Here is a 20,008-nt window from a genome sequence, read left to right as displayed (position 1 = left end):
AGCATTTCAAAAGTAAAAATGAAAACATGGGCGAGGCCCAAAACAATGGCCCAATCCAATTGTTCAGAAAATTACAACTAAAGTAAATAATGAAGAAAACTTACGAATCATCATGCCGAATACTTGAATCTGGGGTCGCGGACATCAGCACGAGCAGTTCGGTGTGGACGGCCTCGTCTTGTGTCGTTGTCGGTGCGATGGTCCCCCATCAGGAGGCATCCTCGTTGGTGCCCAATATAGTTTTGGATAATCTGAGAGTGCTTTATAGTGGTGGCAGACCGACCATAAAGCTGCTCTTCAAGGCATTGTTGAGCTGGGCAAAAGCTTGCTCGTACGTAGTGGGGACACTCATAAATTCCTTAATGGATTTTTTAGATCCATTGAGGAAAAGGATGTCATCATCTGCAAATAGAGAGTTCGAGAGGATCAGGCATCCCCTTTTCATAAAATATGGTTGGACGAGGCCGCGGGCGATCGCTCATGTGAGCAATCGGCTGAAGACCTCCTCCATCAATATGAAAAGGGTGGGAGAGATAAGATCACCTTGCCGTAGACCTCTCATGGTGGTAAAGAAGCCAATGGAGTTTCCGTCCACCACGAGAGAGAAGTGATTCTCTCTAATGCAGGCATCGACGAGATCGATGAATGCATCAGTGAACCCAAAGTGACGGAACACTTGGGTAAGGAAATTCCACTCAAATCAATCAAAGGCCTTCTCCATATCCAATTTGATGAGGACGTTCGAGCCCGCAATATGAGTGTCTAATGCTTGGGCTAACTCGTGAACTAGCATGATATTGTCATGGATCTGTTGACCCTTAACAAAACCATACTGTTCAAGTGAGATAAGTCTATCAAGGAAGGTCCCTAGTCAATTTGTAATTATCTTGGATGCAACTTTGTAGCATACATTAGAAAGACTAATAGGGCGGAAGTCTCTGAAGGAAGTTGGAGTGTCCACTTATGGAATGAGCGCCAAAAAAGTAGATTTCCTACTTCGAGGTAAGACTTTACGTGTAAAGACCTCCTTGATAGCAAGCACCAAGTCTGTGCCTACAATATCCCAAAATGCAGTATAGAATTCTATTGAGAATCCATCCGGTCCCAATGCCTTGTTCCTATCCAAGGAAAAGACTACCTCCTTTATCTCTGCTCAAGTAGAAAGGGTTGTGAGTAGTGTGCTTTCTTGGTCAGTCACCAAATGAGGGATGGATGCGAGTAGGTCCTCACTCACGACAACCGGTTGTGAGGATATGAGTGGGCTGGGCAGGGTCCTAATTATACGTCCCTAATAGGGTCGTATAATTAGGACGACCTCTTGGCAGATCGAGGCGTAAAAGAAACGTATGTTTCTACCACCTTCTTACAACCATTGGGTACATGATTTCTGGAGATAGAAAATCTCATGTCGTCGCATAGCATCCTCAAGCTGATCTCAAAGGCTAAGCTGGCGCTCTCCCGTGTTGTCCGTCCAACCATCCTGCAGCTATCGCTTGATAGTATCTAGCTCCATCTTGAGTGCTTCAATTGGTGTGTGTACGTCTCCGAATACATCTTGATTCCACAATTTCAGGTGGAACCTGAGGTTCCTCGTTCTATAACTGAAGTTCTCAATAGGCGATGTAGAGATTGTTACATGCTAATGGCTGTGGACAAAACGACGAAAGTCGTCATGCTCTAACCACATAGCTTGGAATCAGAATGGAGGGCGGTGGACTCGAATACTCGAATGTGGGAGGAGAGTCAATGAGTGGTCAGAGTTATATCGCTGTAGGATCTCAATTATGATACTATAGTGCATCAGTGCAGTGCTATTAGTAAAAAAATGATCATTCGGCTCGTACATAGGCGCATCTCCCTGGCGCTCATTACACCATGTCCACTTCTCACCTGTGATGGGAGGCTCCACGAGTGATGCCTGATGAATAAAGTCATTAAACGCTTGCATAGATCGTGATATTGGTGGTCGGCCTCCCTAGCATTCTCTGGCTGCCCGTATGCAGTTGAAATCCCCAGTTATAAACCAAGGGAGGTCAACCAGTCATAGATGGGCCTAGATATGTAGAGTGAGTTCCTCCCAGAGGGCCTCCCGCACTAGATGTCTATGCGAGGCGTACACTATCGTAAGCATGTAGGGCTTCGGGGAGTACGGTACGTCAAAAATAATGTACTATGTCCCTTCGGTAAGTAATTCCAATGAATAATCTCGCTCCCAAAGAAGCCAGACTTATTCGAGGAATGACAATAAACGTGATTCATTCCGATTTTCCTTGCAAATGGAATGAGAATGGTCCGATGTAGTCCTCGGCTCAATAAGCCCAACTATCCCTAGGTTGTACATATTGATTAGAGAGAGGAGATGTGACTAGGTTAGAGGGTTGTCTACAATTCTAAGTAAGACTTGGAATCATAAAGCTATCAGCTCGCATGATGCACCCTCGATTAGGTGTTATATATGTGACGTGTATGAGGGGCATCCGAATGATGTCCTGAAGGAGGGGAGGTGTTTATATCTGACTCCTCCTCTCCTATGGAAGCATGATCGCTAGTATCCCTACAAGTATCATCGAAACTGGTGAGCGGAGTTTGGCGGTTAGTCAAGGATTCATCTCGATCGAACGGTATATGGGATGGATGGAGGTCAGGTAGAGTAGTGATTATGTCCGGTGGGGGTGATGTATGGCTAGGATGGGACGGCGGGATAGGACTGTGGGAGGGTGGAGAAGGTGGGGGGGATGGAGGTGAAGCGCCTAGGTGAGGGGGAGCGGAATGATGAGGGAGAATGATGGGACAGTAGAGCGGGAATGACGGGACAGTCGGGGTGATGGAACAACATGGGAAGATGATGAGGGACGGGGGGATGCAGGCCGAGGGGATGATGAGGGGCAAGAGGTTGTAGGTCGAGAGGTACGGGTGGGGTGGTTCCAGAGGTGCGCCCGACCTCCTTGCAGTCCCCCATATTGGGTCCGTCTAGTACATCCTAAAGGGAAAATGTATTTGAGGTGAGGGTGGGTGTCCTAACCTCTTTGCCCTTGCCCAACCTGGGGATGATGGAAGGAACATCCTTAGTTTGGGGTAGGGTTTGGGGGTGCTTATCAGCGCTCTTCTTCACCCATTGTGAAGCTGTGGGTGTAGGCTTGACCGAGATAGGCTTAGCCAACATAGGATCCCTAGGTAGGGGAGGAGGTACACTAGTTACACACTGCGGTTTCCCCCAAGGGCGACGCCTTTGGGGGATGGACTTTGCCTCTACGATGTAATCATCATAGGGCAAAGGGGGTAGGTACTCCTCCAAGGAGGGCGAGGTGGCTTGCGATGCCTTCTGGCAACACGTGTGAAGAGTGTGACCTAAGAGGATACAATGTGTACAGAACTATGGGAGGTTCTCCTACACAATGGGCTGATGGATCAATTCATCGCCATTGCGAATGAGTATCATGCGGCGAATGGGTTCTAGTAGATCTATCTCTACACATACCCTCGCATATCCAGGGTCGTTGAACATGTGTATGTCTTTGTCAAGACATTTAAATGTTCAAACAACACTAGCTAAGGATTCCAAAGCAGTGGGCGTGAATAGATGTGGTCGTAACATAGGGAAACCTATCCACACTAGCACGGAGTGGGGGCAATGTTCCCGTGAGTTACTCATGTATTTAGCCGTCCATCGATAGGTGTGCATAATGGTGCCACTGATAGTCCATGTGGTGCGACTCCAAGCCTTTCTAAAGTCGTCGTCCAACTGGAAGCGAATGAAAAACTCTGATGGTTGTGTGCGCCGATAACCACCAGACCATGAAAATACCCTGGCGCTACGTACTCCCTCATGATATCATCAATAAGGGGGCACTTCATAGCAAATCTCCCTATCAAGGTGTAAGCGAATGGCACTACCATTCGCGAGACCTCTTCTTTGGAGAATGCAACTACTTGCACTCTCATAGAGTCGGTGTAACCTCGTTTCGGGGTCGTGACATCATAAATAGGGGGTAATGTAGTCTTGGGTAGAGGTTGGATGGTAGACGTATGTGAAGTTCCCACCACTCTAGCCACCCAGGTCATTGGGGGTGGTCCACCGGATAGGTTCCCATTAGGCACAGCTCCTCGCGACTCGTCCTGTGTATTCTGTGCTTGAGTGCCAATAAGTCCCAGTTCGGGTGAAGCATCTCGGTCCGGAGTGGCCAAGTCAACTCGAGCGATAAACCCATTAGATCGGCGTGGGCGATAGGTCAGAGTTAAGCGGGTCAACCTCGTCGGATCCTGCCTGGTCACCTAGGTCGGCACGATCCAAGTTGGCCTGATCGGCCAGATTGGTCATAATTAGCTTACCAAGTTAATTGGATCAACTCGATCAGAATCATTCAAGTCAACCGTGTCGGGCCAGGTTGACTCAGCCAATTTGAGCTGGTCAACTCGAGAAGTGTTGACATGTTCGGCCTGGATCGACTCGACAGTGTCGATATGGTTGGACCGGTCAAATTTGACCAAGTCAACTGGTTCCAACCAGTCAGACATCTGGTTTGACCAGGTCTACCTAGGCTTGATCGGTAGGGTTGACCGGATCCGATCCGATGGGGTCGACCAGGTTGATCGGGTCAGATGCAGCCAGATCGGTTAGGTCGGTTAGGTAGGAACCAACTGGATTGACCAGGTCGACCTAGTCGGGATCGGTTGGGTCAATCAGGTTGGATCCGGCCAGATCAACCAGATCGACCCCATAAGATCAGTTGGGTTGTTTAGGGTGGCCTGATCAAAATCGATCGGGTCGACCAGGTTGGACCCAACTAGTTTGATAGGGTTGAGCCCGGGCGGGTCGGCCAGGTTGATTCGATCGGATATGGTCGGGCTGACGTAGCCAGGCTTGGCCGAGTCAGGCAATCCTACTCTGTCCAATGCTGCTGAATCAATGCGTGAGCCCTATTGAGTTGGCTGAGGGTCCAGACAATTATCGCCGTCCGATCGGTGCTCTAATGGATGATCTAATGGCATAGGTGATGTGGAGTAGTCAAAATTAGTAGGCGGCACTGGTGTAGGATGACTAGGACTGACACGGGTAGCGATGGGGGACCATCCAGCCTCGAGACAATAACTTTTATGTTTTTTCGCACGCCCATCGTGTATATGTACTTTTCTCCCTAAATTGGGCCCTCTCTTTTAAACTTTTGGGCTTTCTTCCCTCTTTTCTAAGGGGGAAGGTCCATATTCCCCCTATAAGAGGGGAGGGGTGTCCATTATAAGAAAAGAAGAGCCAAGTGAAAAAAAGAGAAAATTCGAAATGTAGTCCTTTGTTATTTTTTGGGTTATTTTAGGTCCTTTTATTATTAGTTTTGGGAGTCCGGGGTATTTACGAAATTGATCTACGAGAGGGGAAAGTTAGGGTTTCGTTGTGAGTTTGCTGAAGCATCACAACCGCCTTTGTTGGTGCTGCCGTCTCCATCGCTGCGAATGCCAATGCCGTCCTTGGGTTCCTCACGCGTCGTTGGGCTTGTGCGCAAGCGCTGTGCATGCCACGGCCGCAGCGCCCGCAACCACCCGCGGCGGTCACAACCGTCCGCAACGGCTGCAGCTGCCAGTCGCAGTCACGGCCGTCGGAGTAGGCTGTAGCCGCCGCTGCGGTTGCATGTGTTGCAACGGTGGCAGCCGCTAGAGCGATCGCAACCGCCAGAGCCCCCACAGTCGCTGGAGCCTCCGCAGTCGCCTGCATCGACCGTAGCCACCTGTGGCAGCCGTAGCTGCCCGTAGTGGCCACCATCATCGACCATGGCCACGCAGCTGCGCAGTCACAACCGGGCAACCGAGCAGCCGTGTAGCCGCGCAACTATGCAGCCACAACTGCGCAGCCACATAGCCACAGCCGCGCAGCCATAGCCATGTAGCCGCACAACCACGCAGTCGTAGTCGCGTAGGTGCAGCTGCAGCCACGCAGCCGTAGCCGCGCAGCATCACAGCCACGCAGCCAAGCCGTAGCCGCAGCCATTACCTCGCAGCCGCACAACCGTGTAGCAGCCGCAGTTGCAGCCGCCAGCCTTATCACCACGTCGTTCTGCTGTGCCACCGCCACACCTACTTGCGCCGCCATCGTCCTTGACCTTGCGCTCGCCTTCGAGACCGTCATTGCGCCTAGTTGCGCTGCCTTCCTCCTCACTACTCTCGCCTCTGAGCCCATCGCCGTGCCTACATGCGCCGTTGCCGTCCTTGCCACCACACTCTCCTTCGAGCCCGTCATCGTGCCTAATTGCGCATCAATTGTCCTCATCACTATGCTCACCTGTGAGCCCATCACTACGCCCACATGCGCCACCACCGTTCATGCTGCCGCGCTCGTCTCCGAGCCTGTCACCGCCCCTAGTTGCGCCGCCATAGTCCTCTTCACTATGCTCACCTCGGAGCCCACCACCACGCCTAGTTGTTCCATTGTCCTTGATACTGCACTCGCCTCCGAGCCCGTCACCGCGCCTAGCTGCGCCATCACCGGTTTTGCTACTACGCTTGCCTCCGAGCCCGGTGCTGTCTCTACCCGTGCCACACATGCGCCTAGTGTTCCATAGAATAGTCTCGAGGAGAGCAATCGCCAGACGACCCGCCGTCGATACTTCACCACCGCGAAGTACATGCTGCCGTAGGACGAACCGCCGGCGATGCCTACCTTCGTCTGCCAGTATACCTTGATGCAGCCGCCCTATGCCGCTACGCGTTTACGCCGTCCTATGCCTGCCGCTACGGTCTCCTAGAGTAGCTTCATGGGAGATGATCACGGATGACATGCGCCACTAGTTCACCACCGCAAATTACATGCCACCGCATGACATACTACCACTGCTCTGCACCGCCGACACCTCTCTTTGTTGCCTATAGTGAGCCATAGCCGAGGCTCAAGTCGTCACAGTTACCGACGCGCCTGCCTTGTGCTGATCAGCCCTCCTCTCCTTGTAGTGTAACACGAGCCGTTCGATCCCCGCGCGTTGTGTTACATAAGGTAGGATAGGCTAACTCAACTAGGAATGGATAAAACAAACCACAAATCAACACGATTGATTTCCAATATTTAAATCTGGTGAAAATGTTGATGGTACAGCCCCTTTCCTTGGTCGAGGGTGGGAGGACTGTCTTACAACCACCGTGGTGAAAACAAAGCTCCAAATCCAATATCTCGAAAGGTCGATCATGAGAAGATTCAAACCAATCAAGTAAGTCTAACGACGGTGGAAAAACAGACGAGAAACACTGACACTAAAGTGAAGAATGTACCTTTCGTACAAGAGTAGTGCAAAGAGGCGATGCATGAAATTCTTGACGTGTCGTTGGCAGGAGTGAGTGACGTGCGCTTTGACAGGGTGTTGCGGATCCAAATGCATGGTCAGTTGGCGGGGGGTCAAGGGAGTAGTCGCCCCCTTGCAGGGTTCGGGGCAAGGCCCCAAAACCTAAACGGTAAGCACGGTGAGGGATGGCTGCGCGGCGACATCGGGGTAGGCAGCTGCACGCGATGGCCAAGCGACAGGCGACGGTGTTGGCAGTTGCAAGTGGCGACAAAGCGGGTAGGAGCTGGCGATGATAGTGTTTGCGAGTGGCGGCAGAGCAGGCATGAGCTGGTAGTGACGATGATTGCAAGTGGTGGCAAAGTGGGTGACGGTGCTGGCGGCGCTTGATGCGTGGACATGGGACCATGTGCACAACGATCGCAAGCGGGCGACCATTCGCGCGGCGGCCGCAGGCGGGCGGCCGTGTGCATGGCGAGCACGGGCAGGCAGTCGTTCGTGCGACGGGCACTGGTGGGAGATCGTGCGCATGGTGGGCACGGGCGGGCGGCTGTGCACGCGGGGACGTGGGCTGGCGTGGGCAGGCGGCCCTATGCGCGGTAGGCGCGTGCGAACATGCACACTGTGAGGGGGGACAACAACTATGGATAGAAAATGCCTCTCTTGTCGGCGGTGGCGGCAACAGAGAGGGGACTAGGGCAACTTCTCTTAGAAGAAGAAAAAACTTCAATTCCAAAGAAAAATCACCAAGTAGTTCATTACAGCATTAGAGGAAAGAGAAAACATAAGATTACTGTAAAATTCAAATCTAATTTTAAATGATGCTCGGGTCTCGGTTCTGAAGTTGACGTTGGCGATGTATCATGACACGGGACGTCTCGTGCGGTAGTGATGTCACGTCCGGTGATAGTGCGCGGTCCTGTGCGCCATTAGGCACATTGGGTGAGGTGATCGATAATGCGTTTAATGCATTGTCGGCGTTTGAAAAATCAAGAGCAATGGTGGCTGGCGTGGTGAGTATGACGACAGAGAAAGGATCTATCAAATTCTAAGGAGCATTGTCAGCCAGAGGATCTGACGTGGCTGGAGCATCAGCTTCTAGGAATAAAGGCAGAGTTGTTGAGCCGTTAGAGTTATTAAGTTGTTTAGATAGTGGTCCATAGGTCCATCGTTTGGACCGTCATGACTGGGACACGTGGGCATCACGACGGTCCGGATGGGCTTGTGGACCACTTGTTCGACAACATTTAATGCTGCCAAGATTCCCTTTTTGTTTTTTATTTTTTTTATCCTTTTTTTAATCTTTTTTCGTATTGGGGGAGCCGTCGAATGCATCCATGCTGTCGGATCCAATGGTCTGGGCTGAATCAGGTCCACTATGGCATTTGTGGACCCAATTTCTGCCTCCAGCTAGGTTGCCAGGGTCAACAGTCCCGCTGACGTGGCAGCCATGTTAGGCGGGTGACACTGGCACCCATGTGACTCTACATCCCACATTTGATTGCGGGCTGTGGGTTTCCTTTGACGGCGAAGGAAGCTTTTGGATAAAAATTTCTAACTAAAAATTAAAATTCATAGGCAATGAACAATATTAATAGATGTGTCTCGTTGAATCGAACAATTTGAGTATAAATTCGATATTTTTAAAGTATCAGAATCATCAAATTTTTTTAAAATAAAATTCAGATAGAAAAAATTACCTCTTGGATTCAATGGCCTCGAGTTTAAGCTATAGGGCTCCGTTGATGACTATTTTTCATACAGATTGAGGCCTTCTGAATCCAATGGAACAAAATTCAGCTTGATCCGATCTCTATAGCAAATGTTATGGCAAAATTGCCAAATTCGGAAGAGAGAGAAGCTTTACTCGTTATTGTAAAGGTCAGAGATACCCTCCATAGGTCAATAAAGGTTATTGGCCGCTAGAGTCATTAACTAAACTGATACAAGGGCCCAGAGGGTCACACACAAATGGTCTATTGGACGTCGGAAGATATACTTAAGTTTTGGGGATTTTTATGATAATACCCACTTAGTATAAATAGGGGAAGGCCCTTCTTCCCTTCCCTTCTTCTCCCATCTCTCCATACCCCCTCTCCACTCCCGATCCCATCCGGATGATGTAACGACGATGATGGAGAAAGAACGGGGCTTGTCAGTGAGAAGGAGGAGATTTGACATGCCAAGGATTTCATGGATACGTCTAGAGGCTGCGCACTTGAGCAGCTTGACTCATCGCACTCTGGGATCCAAGAAATCAAGGATATGATCCATGGAAAGGTACTTCATTTTAATGATCTTATTGATGTTGTACAATTTTGCGAAAGTCTTCTGCTGTGTGTTGTATTGATTTCTTCATCAAGATATAGGCCTCTAGAACCCAACACCTTCAAACTTCACTTCCTTTCAATCTGCCTGTCTAGGAAGAAGTGAGCTTAAATATATATTTTTATGAAGGTCAGGGATCAATTTATATATTCAACATATATGGATAGAGGACCTAAATACAAAGCTACCCTCAAAATTTCAGCTCAATCGTAGTTCTAGATCGTTAGATATCAAGCCCTGAAGTTAGACAACTCCTAGCTGTTGATTTACTCTTAAGATTTCTCTCCCCATCCTAATGAGCGCCTTCATGTCCTTTTATAGGGTTCTGTCTCGTCATAACATGTTACAATCATTATTTTAGATTGCCCCCCAAAATCCTTGATCGGCGACTTCCATTGCGCATTGTGTCAAATCTTGGAAAAGACAAAATAAGAGTAAAACAGGTTAGTATTATTAGAATAATATTTATATCATAAAGTCAATATGAGTATGACGTGGTGCCACATCAGCACACACCACTTAAACTCATTTTTAACCAATTAAAAGGGGCCTCGTGTCCAAGGACACGTGTGACACTTTTGTTGACCAGTCAAACTGGAAATATTGATTTTTTTTATTCCAATAAACTTCATATACACATAGTATTTATTTCAAAAAGAATGGTTTCTTTTTTTTTATTGAGCCATGTCACCCCTGCAATTAAAATTTCAAGAAAGAATCTGTTAGAAATAAATGTCATTATGGCATTGCGATGCTATAAAAGTTTGTGTTCAATGATTGGTTATTGCCATTCACTAACCATAATTGCTGGTTAGTTGACATGTGGCACGTTGGAAATAAAAACTGAAAATGTTTTAAAACTCATATAAATTTCATTATGTCCAAGAAAATACAAATAAATATATATTTCAACTTAGAAAAATCATATCTTTATGAATATAATGTCAAATAGTTTAAGAAAAAAAATCATATTTTAACTTTAAAATTATTTTCTTATAGTTTGAAATCCCAAAAGATCTAAACTTCATAAAAGTCAAAATATCATTCTAAAAATGGATTTAATCATTTTAGTCTTGATAACACGCACAAATAATCAATTGAATGTGAATAAATATTTAAATATTTTCATTTTAACTTATCAATACTATGTGTTATCAATGACCTATAAGAGTTTGATAGTTGAATATTCCCTCTGTCATTCTAGGAGCATCAATCAGATGAGCGACCGTACTTATACATACAAAGTAATAAATGATATTAAGGTTCCATGAGAAATTAATTATACTTATTTGTTTCTTCTCAAGCAAGAGGTGTGTCTTAGCGCCCCACATGTTGAAAACTCAATCTATTGATTGAGTTAAATTGTCCCTCAATCAATTAATTTACATGCTGATATAGATACATGCTATTTTGGATGTTAGGTTTATAATGAAAGTTAAGGGGTTTTATGAAAATTTCTGCAGAGTAAATAGGGGAGGCCCTAAATTAAATTCACCAAAGGCAGCATTTTTTAGGTGCCCAACTGAAGAAGGAAAACTATAATCTTAATTTTAATGTTAGTAAATGTAATTTTCCTAAATCAAATAAAAAATTTAATTATAGAAACTCTCAAATATGAATAATGGGAGTGAGGTCATCTCCACGCGGATTGGGCTTTAAAGATAGATGATTTAGGGCTAGGAAGAATAACATCATGACTTAAGTATTGATAGAAATTGAGTATGTCGTAAGATAAAATAAATCATCAATTAATAACAATGATAGGATAATGATAAGGTAGAAGATGGGTAATAAATGAAAATAAGTAATTAGAGTATGGCAGATTTTAAGATAAAATATATAATAATAATAATAGGCAGTGTTAGAGAGAAATAGAAAAGGACTTGTCATTAGAGTATATTACTTACATAGTTTTATGTGTATGAAGAAAAAGGAATCAAAAGTTTTTTGAGAAAATGGATGATTTTTCAGAACATAGAAAATGATATGGAATTGAATGACACTAAAAACAAAACAAAGAGCTGTTAGAGAGAAGAGAAGACTCGAGAAATTAAGATAATAATACCACTAAGGGATATAGATAGATATAGGTGGAAATATGATAAGGGAAACATTGAATCTAGGAGCTATCACCATGGAAAATTTTAAATAAAAATAAAGAAAATAAAAAATAGATGTGAAAAACAGATAGGAATTTGGACAAGCTTTATGATTATGATGAATTCAGCTGGTTTAAAAAAAAATAAGATACTTGCCCAATGTTCGATGAAATACCCAAAAGAAAAATATTTTATTAAAATATGATATTTAATATAATTTACTTTTCATTACTACAATAAACCCAACTAAATTTTAGTACTATGATTTACATTGTTAATTATTAAATTGGTTGAATTTCCTGACCTTGCTGTCATGTGGGGGTCACTGTCGTAAACTTCATATCCTGATTTCATCATCTCCTTCTTGAGGTATGCCAACAGTTATCCACTCTCTCACTCGTTCTGCATCCTTCCTTCAGGTCCAAGGATTATAGTTGCCTTCGACCAAAAGGACGAAGGAAAGAATAACAAGCAAGAAGATAGTTTTCCCCATGAAAATGTCCATGAAATATTTTTTATTCAGGTAACCAATAATGTGAAAGAGATGATGAAATTAAGGTTTAATAAAGTGAGAGTGAGCTAAGAGTTCTAAAGATCGATGTGGGACCATTCCTGAAGCTTTTTGGCATACTAAGAGTCAGATTTTTGCATGCCCATTGCTGTAAATGGGAACAGCAGCCAGGGTGGAAATGGAGGGCTTTCCGCTGGACCATTTGTTTTATACTATGAAGGGTTCAATGAATTTTATTTTATTGAAGCCATTAACATAGCTTCGGTGGTCCTTGATTTCCCTATCAGCCGCTGCTGCTACTTGTCACATTTGGACTGGTTCCCTTTATGGTTCGCATCATCATTGATGTTATCGATTCACTATCAAAAATAAATTACGAGCTATCAAGACAAAGGCTTAGATGTTGACCAGCTAATCTTCTGAAGAAGAAAATATAATTGGCTCCATATGGTGTGGGCTTCGGGCATGCTGCCGATAAGACCACCATATTTTTCCTTCTTCCCCTCAAAACACATCCCAAAAACCATTTTCTCTTCTATTTCCCTATGACCAGCACTTTAAATTGAAGCTCTAAAGGGATTAGTCCTATATGGGAAAATTTAGAAATCAAAGGCCTATATAATTGCTGAACCAGAGGCCATGAGAGTTGAGCACTCTGTCCGCTGGCAAGGGTTGTTTCAATGTTGCAGTGTCTGGCCTTTGAGGGCAGTACCTGTTTTTAAGCATTTTTCCTTATACTGGAAACTCTAAGAGACTAAAGAAGACCATTAGTCCTTGTATACTTGACCTTGAAAGACACATATTACTCTGGAATTTGTTACTAATTTAATAAAGTTGTGAAATTATTTAAAATGCTTAGACTAATTCAAAAACACTGAATCAAGACAATTTAATGATCATGGGAATCTACAAACATGTAATAAGGGCTTAAGTGTAAACCTAATTTTGACTTGTCAAAGTTTCGGCAAAACCTAATGCGTAGTAAAGTTATTTATTTGTAAAGTAAGAATACATTATTCAAAACCTAACCTTACCTTCTCACAGAAAAACTGAAATCCTTTATAGGATAAAATTATTCAGGATTTTGAAAAATATAAGACATGGCTCAAATATCAAGAAACAAGAAATCTCAAAAAAAGATATTGCACATTTGAAAGCATGTTGGCTATTAACAAAGGTAAACCTAACTATGACCAATGGGAAACTATTGACATTAACAATTACATAATTTTTTTGAGATTATGACTCCCACGAGAGTGTAAGAGTGTATGAGGCAAAGACAACTAAACTATGAGATATATTCATCTTTAAAAAAATGCAAGTCAACCAATACATTCGTCCTTTCAATAAAAGGTTGGAAGTTATTTCAAATAAAACTTATGTCTAGTTGGGATAGTTCTTATAAGATTATAAAACTATATGGCTCTGGAGCTTTTTTGGTTTTCTATTTGAAAGCAGGGAACACATTTCGGGTCATTAGTAAACTACTAAAGTCATACTTGGACGAACAAACAAACTAGGCCCCTTAATAAAGCTATACCTAAATATTTTATTGTTTCCTCTTTTTTGTCCTCAGTTAAATCTAATTACAGATATATTGGAGAATTTTACTCAGCCATTCTAAATGATTTAGGGCATAAATTCAATTCAACTGAAGCTGGAACAAAGGATCATTGATTTAAACTGCTATTTTTTGTTTTTGATCTTATCATGAATTAGTGGCATTATGATTTATGTAAAAGGTCAGCACATTTCATTACTGAAAATTTGATGTAGGAGAATTCAGCTTCCATGAAAAAAAGCCAAGTTTTTACATGCACAAGAAACATGATCGTATGTGCCCCACTTGATATCAATAGCCAAATGTTAGTGTGTTTGATACTTTTTGCTAATTTAACATGTGAAAATCCTCGTATTTGTATCCATCTGATCATAAATGTTCGTCAGTAACTTTTTAGAATGTATTCACTTCATAAAAAAATTTATAGGAACTTTGTTGCCGATGAGTGTACCATCAGAGATTGATTAGTTTTTATGTTGTACATACAATTTTGTTCTTATCATGTTTTTTAATTACACATTGGAAATAAATAATTTTCCATCAGAAACTTCATTTGGTCTTGCTCATAAAATGACCATATTTTCATTATCTAATCATCAAACTTTCATTGATTTTGAGCTATCAATTTTATACACAAGCATGACTTCTAATGCATGATATCATCAATGATCATTGACAAAGAAACAATGAATAAACTACAAGCACGGCGTGACACCTCGGGTTAGGGCTGATGTCACCCTCGCCGAAACCACCTTCCTCACGAGCAGTCCCCATCTGGCATCCTCTTCCCCCATCTTCCCCATCTGCGCCCTTGTCTTAAACTGGCTGCAATAATCAAATGAAGAAGAAAATAATGAAATCTTGACAATGGATGGTAGATTATTACACAATGGCTCATAAAGATGAGCAAATGAATTCAATGATGATGAAGATGGATGTTACGAAGTCAATTCATCATCATCTGTATTTGGATAATGATCTTGTTGAAATCTAGGCTCGTACAATATTCAATAAATTCTCATTATTGAATATTGTATAGGCGCAATGACTCGATAGAGCGAGAACTTAGTAAGTCAAGAAGAATGAAGATGCATCTTCATCTGCATTTGTTATGGTTCATCATAATCAAATCTAGGCTCAGCTGACGATGACAGACAAATGGTCATTACAGACTTGGCCATCATCCCAGGCCAGGATGATAAGGCGTATGCCATAGTCATCCTTAGGATGACGACTATTATGATGACGATGATGATGACGTTGATAATGACGATAACGATGACGATGATTATGACGATGACGATGACGATGCCAATGATAATGATGATGATAATGACGATGACGATGACGATGACGATGATTATGACGATGATGATGACGATGCCAATGATAATGATGATGATAATGACGATGACGATGACGATGACGATGACGATGATGATGACAATGACGATGACGATGACGATGCCGTTAAAGGAAGAAGGTTTGAGGGGGCGCTTACTGGCAAAGGGGGACGCGGCAGAGGTCGTCAGGGTGGTCGCAGGTGGCAGCATGGAGTCGAAGGAGCTGCCACATTCGCTTGCACTGGCCGCAGCCACCGCCGGGGACCATCGTCTTCTTCCTCTCGCACGTGGCAAAGTGGCGGATGAGCCGCTGCACGCCCTGGCACGTGCGGAACAAGCTGCAAGGCCCGCGGCTCTGGCATGGTTTTTCACCATCGCTCGGACCCACCTCTGTGCACCCTTCTGTGCAGATATGCCTCAGGCACTCCATTGCCTCACTCAGCTCCATGTACACGCTCTGCGCCTTCTTGTTCCTTGCCCGCCTCTTCTCCCTCTGCCATTGACCATGCCAGAAGAGAAGATTAGATAACATTCAAGCATCACCCATCTGACCAACAGATCATACTTTTCCATCACGGCTGTTTGAGGTTGACAACGTTGACGAGTGTCATCAACTCATCAACATCAACACTCGGAAGAATTTTAGGATGGTTGAGGATCGGCAATTTGAGTGCCACTATATTGACTGCCGACGTTGACGGACCACATCAACCATCCTAAAATTCTTGAGATGCATCAACCACTTTTAAATTGTCAACGTCAAAAAGGGTCAATGATGTTGACGTTGACGGGTGCTGGCCCTGAACGTCATCTGTCCACAATCATTCTTCTGTATGAGGAAGAGGACTTCATACCAGGGAGATTTCATGGAGGTACTGGAGGATGTCGAGCTCGAGGTGGGGATCATTGGCCTGGAGAAAGTGCCAGGCCTCAGTCTTCTCTACGTTGGCGAACTCGGCGGCGAGGAGCTTCATGCAACGGACACGGAGCCGGGGTGCATCACAAAGCCGCGCAAGCTGTAGCACGTCGATGATGGTGTCAACGCTGAGCCTCTCGGCCAGAGACCCCACACATGCACGCTTCAACCGGGGAAGCTGGTATACATGGGACAGAGCCAGCAGGTGCATTGCATACTTCTGCATATCCTCGCTCGAGCACCTGCCACGGAGTTCTTAATTGTCATCGTCATCCAAAAATAAGATTTCGTCAACGCCATCCTCCATAACCGTCATCAATCATCAGGTGAAAGCCTTCGTGCCTCCAGTTCCATCATTTATTCTAGGCTAATAACTGTCATTCGGAAAGAAACTGACCACTCTTTCATCGTCATCATCATCGTCACGATGACGAAACGACGTTGACGGAGTCGTCATCGTCACGATGACGACAATGGTACGCCAAGACAGCCATGGTGTAGTGTTAATGATGGTCGATGACGTGGTTGACAATTTCTAACTGAAATTTAGTGAATAAGGGAGATAACGTGGAGGGTTGACGTCATCGATCCGCGGTGCCGCGAAACCTTTGACGTCTCCGTCAACGCCCGTCATACAAATTTCGTTAGCGTGAAAGTTCACATCAACGAAGGGCGAAAACGTTGACACCACGTTGACGTGTGTCTTTTCGAGGGGGACTTGCGTGAACCGCAAGAGAGAGAGACCAGAAGAGACGAGAAGCTAGGAGAGAGATAGAGAGACCAGAAGAGACGAGAAGCTAGGAGAGAGATAGAGAGAGACCAGGAGAGAGACGAGGGGAGAGAGCGACCAGGAGAGATACGAGGAAAGAGAGAGAGAGAGACCAGGAGAGAGACGAGGGGAGAGAGAGAGAGACCAGGAGAGAGACGAGGGGAGAGAGAGAGAGACCAGGAGAGAGACGAGGGGAGAGAGAGAGAGACCAGGAGAGAGACGAGGGGAGAGAGAGATACCAGGAGAGAGACGAGCTGAGAGAGAGATACCAGGATAGAGACTAGGGGAGAGAGAGAAACCAAGAGAGATTCGAGGGGAGAGAGAGAGACCAGGAGAGAGACGAGGGGAGAGAGAGAAACCAGGAGAGAGACGAGGGGCGAGAGAGAGACCAGGAGAGAGACGAGTGGAGAGAGAGAAACCAGGAGAGAGACGAGGGGAGAGAGAGAGACCAAGAGAGAGACGAGGGGAGAGAGAGAGACCAGGAGAGAGAGAAAGAGAGAGACCGGGAGAGAGAGAGAAGGAAAGAGAGAGATAGAGAGCAGAAGAGAGAGTGAGCCCAGGGTAGAGAGAAAGAGAGACAGAGAAAACAGGAGAAAGAGAGAGAGAAAGAGAGACAGAGAAAACAGGAGAAAGAGAGAGAGAAAGAGAGGGAGACCAGGGGAGAGAGACAGAGAGACCAGGAGAGAGAGAAGGAAAGAGAGGGAGACCAGGGGCAAGAGAAAGAGAGACAGAGAGACCAGGAGAGAGGAATAGAGAGCGATCAGAAGAGAGAAAGAAAGGGAGAGAGGCAGAGAGACCAGGAGAGAGAGGAAGAGAGAGACCATGAGAGAGAAAGAGAGAGAGACCAAGGGAGAAACCAGGACAGAGAGATCAGGAGAGAGAAGAAAGAGAGAGAGAGACCAAGGGAGAGACCAGGACAGAGAGGAAGAGAGAGAGATCAGGAGAGAGAAGAAAGAGAGAGAGAGACCAAGGGAGAGACCAGGTCAGAGAGGAAGAGAGAGAGATCAGGAGAGAGAAGAAAGAGAGAGAGACCAAGGGAGAGACCAGGACAGAGAGGAAGACAGAGAGAAGAAAGAGAGAGAAACCGAGGGAGAGACCCGGACAGAGAGGAAGAGAGAGAGAAGAAAGAGAGAGAGACCGAGGGAGAGACCAGGACAGAGAGGAAGAGAGAGAGAAGAAAGAGAGAGAGACCGAGGGAGAGACCAGGACAGAGAGGAAGAGAGAGAGAAGAAAGAGAGAGAGACCGAGGGAGAGACCAGGACAGAGAGAAAGAGAGAGAGAAGAAAGAGAGAGAGACCGAGGGAGAGACCAGGACAGAGAGGAAGAGAGAGAGGCCGAGGGAGAGACCAGGACAGAGAGGAAGAGAGGGAGAAGAAAGAGAGAGAGATCGAGGGAGACTGGGGAGAGAGAGAGAGAGCAGTAGAGAGAGAGAGATCGAGGGAGACTGGGGAGAGAGAGAGAGAGAGAGAGCAGTAGAGAGAGGACTCCGGACCTTGATTCGTACACGTATTTGATAAAGGCGGAGACGGCGTCGCAGGGGACGCCGAGAATGGGGAGCGCGGGAGGCGTCTGGCCGGAGTTGCCGCGCTTGAGCCGTCTGTCCAAGATCGCGGCCTCCAACACCGGAGACGCCATCGACTGCACGACATTGTCGCCGATCACGAGTTTAGAAATCGATAAACCGAGTTTAAGCACTCTCCGCAAGAACAAGAATCCGCCAGATCAGATCCGCTGTTTGAAATCAACATACGATGAAACAACTACTTGTCCGTTTCAATTTCATCGCCACCTCAATTTTAACAGAAAGATTAGATTATTCGTCTCGGATTTACTTCATCCGATTTCCGATCTGTCGGACTGGTAGGATCTCATCTCCATTGCATCGCTGATATTTCATCATCCATCCAGTACGCGAAAAGAAGAAAACAAACGAACGAGAACCGATCTCGGCAAGAGAAGAGGAATCGGAGTGAAGAAATAGGCGTCGGTTTCCGTATTAACCAGATTGACACTCAAGCGATTTTCACAATCCAAAACACGAAAAAAAGGAAAAACAGAGGAAGGCGAACTGATCCTGGCAAGAACAAGAATCAGAAAGAAGATATATGTTCCGATCTAAGTAAGATCCAGATCCGCCAGCAGTAACTAAATTCCTCGTCCAAGATCCACGCCATTGATAATCCAGAAGCTCTAAATCTTCCTACGCCATCCAGAGATCGATTCTCGCCATCAAAAACACGAAACGAGCAAATCGACGGATCCACAGACTGTAAAATCGCCTTCTAACTCCGATTGAGAATCAAGAAACGGAGAAATCCGAGAATAAAAAACTTACAACAATACGAGTGTGGACAGGGATAATTCTGCCGCCAGAGGTGACCACGCGAGCGTCTGCTTCTTCCGCCATAGCCAGCTGCTTCCTACGACCTCTTCACAAACAGCTGTTTATATAGAGACATCCCACGGCCTTAATTACAAAAATTAACAAGTACTTAACCCGTAATCTCTAATTAATCCTAACAAAACGATCTGACGTGGCGGATAAATCCACTAACCTAGAGCGAGAAACTGTTCCTAGAAAGGAGAGAGAGAGATGAACAACAGCCACTATTTTAAAACGCGGATGACGTGGCGCGCACATCCTCATCCACCGTGGCAAGGAGATATTTGCGTAGAGATAAGCACGAGTAGTGGCAGCTGAGGTGGAGGCCAGCTGTCACGGTTAGGGCTTCCACGTGGCAGCTTCTGAGCGGTTCCTACATGGCATCTACGCTACCCGGTCAGATGTGGGTAGGTGGCATCTTGCGTCCATAGCCACGAGTCTACGGGCAAGATTTTTTCTATGCGTGTGGCCAAAGGTAGGCGTCATTATGCGGTCATCTTATGAGTGACCGCATAAAATTAATCATTCCATACAACCCTCAAGTGTAAAGAAGGCTTCTCGTCACTCCTAATTAGGGCCCGCCGAGCCTTCATTTAATTATCTCGCCTGCGACAGCTGCTGACCTCTATGGCTGCTATCGTTGCTGCCGCCCCCCTTGTCGTGTCTTCGAGATGTATGGCGAGCGAGAAAGAGCTGGGACTGTGAAACTGTAGACAGTGACAGAGATTTGAAGGTAGAGAGAGATGGAGAGTGCTAGACAGAGATGGTGAGAAATGGAGCAAGAGATATGGAGATTGAGGGAGAGATAGAGATGGAGATACATAAAAAGAATTATAGAGAGA

At 45.5% G+C, this 20,008-nt stretch overlaps 1 protein-coding gene across 1 annotated transcript; it reads right to left on the bottom strand.

Moving 5' to 3' along the window:
• Nucleotides 1-14,395: 14,395 nt before the first annotated feature.
• Nucleotides 14,396-19,241, bottom strand: LOC144705766 (BTB/POZ and TAZ domain-containing protein 1-like). The gene is made up of 5 exons (XM_078578581.1): nt 19,119-19,241; nt 18,276-18,421; nt 15,953-16,256; nt 15,257-15,591; nt 14,396-14,580 (listed from the first exon to the last, which is right to left on the bottom strand). The coding sequence occupies exons 1-5, from the start codon at nt 19,188-19,190 to the stop codon at nt 14,451-14,453; spliced, it is 987 nt and encodes a 328-aa protein (XP_078434707.1). The 5' UTR covers nt 19,191-19,241; the 3' UTR covers nt 14,396-14,450.
• Nucleotides 19,242-20,008: the final 767 nt, after the last annotated feature.

The sequence above is a fragment of the Wolffia australiana genome, chromosome 7 (assembly GCF_029677425.1).
Source record: "Wolffia australiana isolate 7733 chromosome 7, ASM2967742v1".
NCBI classification, from domain to species: domain Eukaryota; kingdom Viridiplantae; phylum Streptophyta; class Magnoliopsida; order Alismatales; family Araceae; genus Wolffia; species Wolffia australiana.
The sequence above is the reverse complement of the archived record's forward strand: the minus strand, read 5'-3'. Positions and strand labels throughout refer to the sequence as shown.

Coding starts and splice junctions, on each gene's coding strand:
- LOC144705766 (XM_078578581.1), bottom strand. CDS start 19,190: ATGGCGGAAGAAGCAGACGCTCGCGTGGTCACCTCTGGCGGCAGAATT. Junction 18,422..19,118: donor CTGTCCACACTCGTATTGTT/GTAAGTTTTTTA, acceptor AATGTCGTGCAG/TCGATGGCGTCTCCGGTGTT. Junction 14,581..15,256: donor TGCCGCGTCCCCCTTTGCCA/GTAAGCGCCCCC, acceptor TGATTATTGCAG/CCAGTTTAAGACAAGGGCGC.